At 49.4% G+C, this 9781-nt stretch overlaps 1 protein-coding gene across 2 annotated transcripts in view; it reads left to right on the forward strand.

Moving 5' to 3' along the window:
• Nucleotides 1-234: 234 nt before the first annotated feature.
• The window catches only part of LOC102982825 (folliculin-interacting protein 2), a 215546-nt gene continuing 205999 nt past the window's right edge, over nucleotides 235-9781 (forward strand). For both annotated transcript variants that reach the window (XM_055085788.1, XM_028491567.2), the window contains exon 1: nucleotides 235-377. In XM_055085788.1, the coding sequence (XP_054941763.1) occupies nucleotides 250-377 (128 nt within the window). In that variant the 5' untranslated portion in view covers nucleotides 235-249. The remainder of the gene's footprint in view (nucleotides 378-9781) is intronic.

The following is a 9781-nucleotide window of genomic DNA, read 5'->3' on the forward strand; positions in this document are numbered from 1 at the left end:
GGATGCGGGGCCGGGCGTGGTCCCGGGGCCAATGGCGGCCGCGCTCCTCCCGCGCCGGCGGCGGCTCCTCCCGCGGGGAGAACTGTCAGCGCGCGGCGGCGGCGGCGGGCCAGCCCCCTCATATGACCGGCCGGCGGCCCCGGCGCCGAGCACAGCTGCCCGCGCCGCGATGGCCCCGCCGCCGCCCCCGGCCGCGCGGTGAGCCGGGCCGAGGCCGCGGAGCCGCAGCCGCAGCCGAGCCGCAGCGCCATGGCCCCGACCCTGCTGCAGAGGCTCTTCAACAGGAAGGGCGGCGGCGGCGGCGGCTCCGCGGCGGCGGCGGCGGCGGCGGCGGCGGCGGCCCCGGGCCGGGCGCCCCGGGAGGGGCCGGCCTTCAGGTGAGGGGCCGCGGGACGGAGGGGCTCGGAGCGGGAAGGGACGAGGGAAGGGGCCCGCCCGGCACGCCGCCGCCGCCCCGGCACCGTGGGCCCCGGTCAGGCGCCGCGCGGCCCCCCCTCCCGCTTGGAGGTGCCGGGCCTCCGGGGGTGCCCGCCGCGGGCCCGGGGGTCGCGGGTCGCGGGGGGCCTGGAGCGCCGCTGCAGCCTATTGTGTGGGAGACTACGCGGCGCGAGGCGGCACCGCCTCCTCCCTCGCCGTGGGACCGGCTCTCGGACGCGTGCCTGGCAGCGAGTCGCTTCCCCGCCGCGGGGCGCCGGCTGCGCGGGGCGTGTGCGGGGCCCGAGATGCCCGCGCAGCGAAGCTGGTGCGTGTGCGCACGGACTGACCCCCGGTACGCGCCTCCGGAGAAGCGCCGCGCGCGCGGGCGGCGCGCTGGCATCCTGGGTGCCTTCGGTTGCTTTCTCCCGGTTGCTCGCCGGCAGCCTTGGGCGCCGGGTGTGATCCGATCCCCGTTTCACGGCCAAGGGAACGTGAAGTCGCAGAGAGCGCGACCCGCAGATGGGGGCGACAGACCCTGCATTTGACCTGCGCGCTTTGAGCGCTCAGTCCAGCCTGAACGCTCTAGGCCCATCCGCCCTCCCGGGCTAACTTTTACACGGGGCCTTAAAACGGCCTGTATTGCTTTTCAGCACGCTTGTGTTGAGAAGTTCATTTACTTCCCTGTAAGTTTTTTCCCATCAGGTGTTTTACTGAGCATCTACTTCCAACTCGGACACACTGCTGGGTGCTTTTTGGCTAAAATGTCTTGCAGAAGGAGTTTATAATTGAAGTGTAGACCCAGGGTACTTAACCTTTCAAAAATTTCAAGCGAAACTTTGACTGCATTTTGGGCCAAGTTTTGTGTTCTAGATTTTGCTCCGCTTAAATCCCATTCGCTGAAAGCGCCCAAAGTCCCTCACGGCAGTTACGTGAACGTTACCAGTCTTTTGTGACCGTGGGGTGTGTGTGGGTGTGTGTTGTTATTTGGAAGGTAGGTTGTGAAGACTTGACACACCTTCGTTAAATTCCCGTGTGTTCTGTAGGTGAACTGAATCGTTACAATTCAAGCAGGGAATTCTACTCCTTTCACTGCTTTGGGTACTAGTGATGCTGTGTTGCGTCTCAGAACTCGGTAGAATTACTTCTGGCCCAGGGTGTGTAATTTCTCCTCTTCCCTCCCGGTAACCCAGACTCGGTGGAGGAAACAGAGCCTGGGGAGGACAGGGCATGTGTTCCAGGTGTCTTTGCTTGGGCAGCCCTTGTCAAGGACACAAGAGCCCTCTGAATGCACGGTCGTGGTTTCCTGTGCTCTACGGCTCACTTGCCCACCGCCGTTTCCTCCATCTACAACTGTAAGGGAGTGTCTTTGAACAAAAAAACTGTGGCTATATTTAGGGCCTGGCCATATTAGGGAAACTGATTCTAACTTTGTGGGAACATTTTCAGTGTAGCGTTCTGACTTCCTGTTGGTGTCTAGTGAAGAACACAAAACTGGGCCACGGAATGGTTTTGGAGGTTTGTTTTTGTTGACCTCGTTAGGATTTTCTGCAGGTTTGGGAGGTCAATGCCCAGGAGAAAATTGGAGGTCTCAGGGCCCTTCAGCAGTGTCCCTGCTAAGGGCTCCCCTTGGAAAAAGAAATGCAGTAAAGACTCAGGAAGATGCGGGCCAAGTCAACCACGACACACCACGTCGACCAGGGGCGCCCGGGCGAGTCTTTCTCCCAGCTCTCCTCACCTGGCTGAACTCTCAGGTGCTGTGCAGCCTTCCTGGGAGAGCCTCCTGGAAAATTTCCCTCTCTCGCCCTACAGAATGATGACCTCGCACTTCATTTCTGTCCAGATTTAACCAAATAGGAGCTGGCACGTGCTTTGCGGGGAAGGGGGTACCTCAGACAGGCAATGAGCTGCCCTTGGGGGCCCACTTTGTAGTTGAATAGATTTTCAGAAGTTAAGGTGCAACCCTTAGGTTGAACCTCTAGCACGCCTGACGCGAATTTGTATTCTTTTAAATTGTGTCTGTGAAATTTGTCCTCTTTTTCCCCCCTTTGGCCACGCTGCACGGCACGTGGGATCTTAGTCCCCTGACCAGGGATGGAACCTGTGGAAATGCGGAGTCTTAACCACTGGACCGCCTGGGAAGTCCCTGATTTTGTATTCTTTAGTGCCTTTAAATACAGGCAGTACCTTGTAGATCTCGAGAGTGAAAGGAAGATTCAGGCTGGCTTTTGGCCAGTTTTGTAGCATAGATCGCCATACATTTTGGGGAAAAGCCTAAGTAAAAATAAGATCCAGTTTGTATATACATCTTTTTGTTTTAGAGCTCTTCTCTCTTTTTCCTCTCAGTGATGGACTTCCACTAGTCATCTTAAGCCCTTCCCCCCTTCTCTGCAGTCTTGCCCTGGACGGCGCTCTGCCCACCCTGTGCCCGGCCCTGTCACCTCCCCAGCTTCCCCACCGTCCTCTCGCCCCTCCAGTTCGCACTCACTGGACTTGATTACAGAGGCACTTGGAGGCCTGGTGTAAGTAGCTTACTTCACAGGTCATTTTCAGAGCTTCGTGCTTCCCAGCGTTCCACCTGCAAGGAGCTGTCACAGTTGGGATTCCTCCTTAAGTGTATTTTTTCAGGATCTCGCCAAGAAGCCCTTTTCATAGCTTTGAGGAAAGAGCTTGCTAGGAAAACAGAAAAAAAATTAGAAGAGATTGAATTTACAAGTTTGGGAGAAGGAGTTATTATGGTATTTGTGAAGTGTAAGCTCTAAAGTTATAAAGTTGCATCGTGGTCTTGAAATTTGAGAGAATTCTCTATTTGCTCGTCTTTACAGTGCTTTCACTTTTAGCTAATTGATATATACATACACATACACACACACATATATGTGTGTGTGTGATATAACTCTTTTTTCCAGAAGGATAAACGAGAACAAAATGAGGTTATTTGTCTGGCGGCTCAAACAAGTAGAATTGGGTTCTTGGTTCCCTTGCATCTCAGGGCAGCATGTCCATTTAGGAACTTTTAAAAGCCAAGGTGTGCCCACTGACTTCTTGAACTGCATGTCTGGTTCAAGTTTGAAGTTTTATCTTAAGGTGTTTTTTTTAATGTCTCTGGTAAATTAGTGGACCAGTTTCCACCTCAAATGTGTATGCAGGAGGGAGGCGGAAGAGGTCACCAGTTAGGCAGTGTCTTATTTGGGACCAGTTAGACGCAGCGAGTAAGCATGCGTGTTGCTTGCGATGTGAGGAGTAAAGGAGAGCATCTCAGCCGCTTGGTAGGTGGCTGTGTAAATGCTGGGAAGGAGAGACCCCACCCCTGCGCCTCTCCAGTCCTGAATATCTGAGGCCACATGGCCTAGTTAGTGCTAATCCACATGGTTCTGTTAGAACAACGTTAAGTCACCCGTTCCAGGGTTGGTATTATATAAGTATGATTTAGTCCACTTACCATTGTTACCCAGTAGCGTCTGATGCCCATCTCCTGGGCGTGTGGCTTCGCGCCTTACCCCTGCAGACCAAGGTAGGGCAGTCTGAGGACAGCAGGTCCTATGCCGAGATGCATGAACAGCGAAGAACACGCTGGGAACTGTAACAGGAAGGTAATGCAGACGCGGATGCGAGTTCACCCCTGCGTTAAGTACCACGTGGAGGAGGCACCGTTCTCATCCTTGCTGTGACAGAGGATTTACTCTTCCGTCCAAGAGGAGGGCTCCCTCTCCCCCCAGCCTCCACTGCCGGCTCCCACGACGCTAGCATTTCTAATGAGGTTGTCCTGGGGTCGGGGGGATATTCTGGAAGAAACACAGATTAGCCCCACTATGCTCACGTTTTTACTGACTGTAACATAAGACACGTGACACAGAAATCACAGGTTTGATTTCTTTTTTTGGCGTTGCTGTGGGGATATGTGGTGAGAGCCTTTTTATTTAGTTGCAATACACGTGATAACCCAAAAGGTGGTCTGAATTGAATCCAGATTCGTGCCTGAGTTTTCCTTCCCTAGACAGTGAGAACATGAGGAAAGGGATCATGGCTTACTATCTTCTTCTTTTAATTTAATTTTTATTTTATACGGGACTACAGTTGATTTACAATGTTGTGTTAGTTTCAGGTGTACAGCACAGTGACTCAGTTATCCATCTGTACATACATCTTCTTTTTCATATTCTTTTCCATCATATGTTATTACAAGATATGGAATATAGTTCCCTGTGCTGTGCAGAAGGCCCCTGTTGCTTTCTTTTTACTACTTCCTAAGTCTTCCTGGAGGCTTCCTTGCGTGCTGCTCTGGATCCGTGAGCACCCCGCCCCCCGAATCACATCTCCTGGTCCTGACCCGTGTCCTGGGTCCCGGCAGGTATTAGGGGTTTGGGGCCGGTCCGGCTCATGTCGTGGATTCTTTTCATTGCGGAGGCTGTCGATTTTGTCCTGTCTCGTGCACCATGTTGACATGGGACCCACATGTCTCTCCATTTCTCTGGGCCTCAGTTTTGGCATTTGTAACGCGCCGTCCTGTGTAATAAGGTTGTGGTGAGGAGTAATATATTTGAAAATCTTGTGAAAAGAATAAAATGCAGTACAGAACGATTTTAAGTATTACAGAGAGCCTCTTAAGTCATGGAATTCAGTATCATTTATGTTGAGGCTTTATGGAAATTGAACTGTTTTCTCTTTCTTTAGATGGGAGACTTGAGACAGAACAGAAGCCACGTGATTTTACTTTTTTTTTTTTTTTTTTTCACCTGGATCGTGTCCGCAATGAAACAGACTGAGTCTTCAGAGGAGCATTAAGACCGGTCACTGAGACCCGGGTGGAGGGGCCTGGACTTTCAGGAATGGTTTTAGGAGTATGGTGTATTTTTCAGAATTATTTGCAAGTTTTTCTTACCAAGAATAAAATCTTATTTAAGCAGCAGGGGGAAATGTGTTAAGTGAAGTGTCACAGCTGCACAATGGCTAATACTCTGCAGCCACCAAATCTTTATTTTATGTCTGTTTATATATATATACTTATATATATCACACATACATGTGTATTTATGTATACAAACACATGCACACAAGTGTACATGTGTGCGTGTGTATGTGCACGTGGAGAGGTGTTCTCTAGAAAAAGTAAAAACAAGACGTACACTTGTGAATGATGTTGAAGATGGGCGTGTGGGGTTGATTGTGCGTGTGTGTAAGAAGGTGAGAGGCCCTGCACGCCAGCATTTTAACAGGGGTGGGGCCACCGGCGGGTGACGCTTTCATTCGGCTCTTCTGTGTTTTATATTTTGTTGGGGTTTTGGATTTTGCTATTCGTGCTGCCTCCGTGATTTAAGTTATTTTAAATGTTAAGTAGTCTTTGGAGTATTTTGCATCGTGAGGGAGGGACTGAGTGTAACGCTCGCTGGCGGAGAGACCTGATTTGAGTAACAACTCTCTAGAGACTTCCTCCTCTTTGTAAAAATAAGTGGTGGTCCCTGTTGCGGAGAGCAGTATGCTGTGAACTTTAATGTACTTAACACCGAAGTCCGTGACGACCTTCAGGAGGCCAGTGTGAGCGGGGAGGCTGGCGAGCGAAGGCGGTATCTGTGTGCACAGCCCTCCTCCAGCCTCGGGCAGCCTGGTCTCCAGCAGGGCTCAGGAGCTGCCCCCAGCTCTCCAGTCGGTGGTCGAGAGAGACCTAGGTAAGATTTATTTGAAATACACGGAAAAAGGTGACACGACCTTTGAGATTTGGGGTACCTTGGGCAGGTTGAGGGGCTTGGACTGGATGCTTTGACAGCTGAGACAGGCATTTTAATTTTCAGTTCTGAAATCTGAGTCGGTCATGTTACACGTTGTCATTTGACTGAGTAGGTGGTCTTGAGAGCTGGGCCGGGCCCGTGGTCTTTTAACGCACAGAGTGTAGACGTGGAGAGGGTGCTGGTTTCTGTCGCTGTGGCTTTGGGTTGTGCTTCTCGTGGGCTGCCTGTGAGCTCAGCCTCAGGAAGCCCCTGCGGTTGTGTTTCCTCGGCCAAGGCGGGTGTCAGAGGTCGTCCTTGCCCTCTGAAATGCTCTGGCTGCCAGTGTGAGCTCGTGGCGGGCGAGTCTGATTTGGGAACTGGTACCGCGCTGATTTCCCCAGCCACTGTTTTTCTTGGTGTGGACGCAAAGGAGCAAACGTTTCATCGCGGGCGTGAATGGTTAGGCCCTCACGGTGAGACCGTGTCCTTGGCTGTAAAAGTCAGTCTTTCCCTTTGCGGGTAAGAGTGCTGAAATATTTAGTGAGTTCCTACTTACCAAGCGTTCTTTTTATCTCTGGTCTGTGAGAAATGATTACTCTGGAGAAGAGGAAAAACAGGATGGACTTTTCCAGCTTACTGGGCATGGAATGGTGCTTTCCCTCAACCCCACCCCGTCTGTGAGCGGAACGTCCATGACTCACTGCTCAAGCCACACAGGCGCTCTTGTGAGGCGTGCTTGGTGGGAGGCCGGTGCGGGGGGTGGGGTGGGGTGGGGTGGGGGCATGGAAGCCGCTGGGCTGCCGACCCTCTCTGTTCAGCCAGAAGCTGTCCAGCTGCCTCTGTGATGGACTTCGGGAAAGGACAGTGTGCCTTCTCACACATCACGTACATACTTTTTTCTTACTGCACACTTTCTGTTTGTGCCAAAATAGTATAATCTATTAAGCGCAATAAATGCAGCCATTAAATGCAGCCATTAATACTCAAATGTTGTGGGTATGTGTTGTATGGCAGGTGCTTTCTGTTACATAAGATTTTAGTATTAGCACGAGTCTGGGTCCCCGGCTATCATGCTCCTCTCTCTTAACCATGTGCTTCTCATTCATATGTACATTTGGAATATTTTTCTTGTTATTTGTCCCTGAATCTTGCTTAATTTATACACCGTGCTCTAGAATTTGTGTCCAGTGCAGTGTTGTAAAGAGATACGTGTCTGCTTTACGAAGATGATTTTATCGCCACGCCTGAGACCTTTTAATCATAAATAAGAGCATTTCTGTGTTTGAAGTAATACATCTTTAAATCAGTGACCACTGGTGTCTGATTATTCACAGATGTCTACTTGAAAATGACCACCAGTTCATGCAGGGAGGTCACTGGAGCAGTAGAAATTCACCCCTCAAAGCCGACGGGGGCGGCTGGGAAACGTGCATATCTGATGGGGACCTCACTCTAGTTTCCAGTGAGGGTAGTGTTGGGCGTTAATAATGTAATCATGCAGCATGTGTGCACAACCTAAATACACGGTGTGTTTATGACAGAAGGATTTTTCTAGGAGAATTGATAGTCTGTTTATTTGAATATACCCTAGGCGACATCGTGTAACGGCTATCAGTAGAAATGAAACATGTCCCTGAATTTACCTGACAATTTAACACAGCCTAAGAAAAGTACTAACTTTAGAAGTATCTGGTTTTCCTTGATTTAAGTATACTCGAGACCCTGTCATGTGAAAGGCCGCATTGCCAATATTGACTTGTCAGTCGTTGTTCAATTTTATTTATTTGTGGCTTACTCTGACAAAAAGGAGCGTGTGTTTTTAAACATTTTATCCATGAAACTTTTCACAGAACACATTATCATTTATTCTGATGGTTTAACAAACAGAAAACTAGCCTTTGCTTACAAGTACACACATACCAGTTAAATGGAATTGAGTGGCATTTTGCATTTCATTGGTAAATTCTGCTCACTAAACTTTTCGTTCAGTTGTCATGGCAACTCTGTTCCTTCCCAAGTTGGAGACAAGTTAGACGTTAACCTGCTTGTTCCTCCAGAGATGAAACAGGTGTTGGTTTAGGATGTGTTAGGAAGAAGCAGTAGTCTAATATGTTCTGCCTTTAACACCTTATAAATACTTCAGATTGCCAACTGTGGTTCCCTGGTGTACCCAGAAAATTGGACATTTTCTTTTTTCTAATCTACAGTTGAAACCTTTGGGGTGATGGGGAACAAATTGTAGTGTATTTGATTGCATTTAGCTCTTAATTAACTATTCTCATTTACTCAAGTTCTTTTATAAAACATGATTGAGAAATAGTAACAAGAATATCATTTAAATTTGCCGCTTTAAGCATACATTTGAGTAACTGAATGAAACATGAAAATGTCCATGTTATGGTTAGATGTGGCATTCTTCTAATCCTAGCCCTCTTGTCGTGGCTGTAGTGCTTAGTGCAGGGCTTGGCAGGAGGTTGCACTTAATAAATACTTGTTCGATAAATGAATGAATGAATGAATACGTTTAAGAGTTTTGCAAACAGATGATCCTTAAAGATTCTCTGGTATTCCAGAATCTGACCTCTCGTTATATTATTCTTTTTCTTGATGTTTCTGGCATGCATATTGTCATTTTTCAAAGGAATCTTGTTATAGACAACAGTTTCCTTCTTTCCATTAATATGAATGAATCGGTTTTGGGGTATCAAAATCATAAGGTAAATACTGTAAAGGGACCTGCCCTCTCCTCAAAAAAAAAAAAAAAAAAACTAAAAAAGACACTTAAGTAATATATCTGAGACTCAGTTATAAACTCCCACAGCTGTTGAAAGCAACGTATAGAAAAGGTATTTTATTTAAATAATCTCTGCGAACCTCTGAAATTACCAGCTGTGTGTTGATAACTGTAAAACTGCGTTCTATACCTTTTAGATTCCTTGAATTTTTGTGTGGCTTGTTGAACTGAAATACATGATGGAATGAAATTAGCTAAGCGGTTGTTTCAAATAGAAGATGCAGCTCACTTAGTTCTGAAGACGATGTTGGTGCTGTGAATCCCGCAGAGACGGCGTTTGCACGCTACCTGAAGTAAGCGCTTTAGAAAAGGATGGAATTGCCGCTGCTTCGCAGCTGAGAAACTCCCTTAAAAATGGCTTTGTAAATCTGACACGTTCTTTAGGAAGAGATGGCCCAGACCACGTGTCATTGGTGATGGCCTCGGAGGCGAGGAGGGGAGCCATGGGCAAACATCTCCCCGGCGTATCGGGCGGTGACTGTTTGCTTTAGGTTGGCACATTGAGTAAGGGAGTTGCCAGGGCCACAGCAGTGAGCAAAAGGCCAAGAAGGGCACTTGGTCCCTTCCGCGCGTGCAGGGCTCCGTGGAGACCCAGAGAGTACGGGCACTGGCCAGTGCCACGTGGTCTTGAGAAACGGCTCACAAATTAAGTTATAATTTTGTTCAAGGTTATTAACTTTTCAGTGCACCTGATTAAAAATCAAACAGTATGGGCTTCCCTGGTGGCGCAGTGGTTGAGGGCCCGCCTGCCGATGCAGGGGACGCGGGTTCGTGCCCCGGTCCGGGAGGATCCCACGTGCCGCGGAGCGGCTGGGCCCGTGAGCCGTGGCCGCTGAGCCTGCGTGTCCGGAGCCTGTGCTCCGCGACG

The sequence above is a fragment of the Physeter macrocephalus genome, chromosome 7, assembly GCF_002837175.3.
Source record: "Physeter macrocephalus isolate SW-GA chromosome 7, ASM283717v5, whole genome shotgun sequence".
NCBI classification, from domain to species: Eukaryota; Metazoa; Chordata; class Mammalia; order Artiodactyla; family Physeteridae; genus Physeter; species Physeter macrocephalus.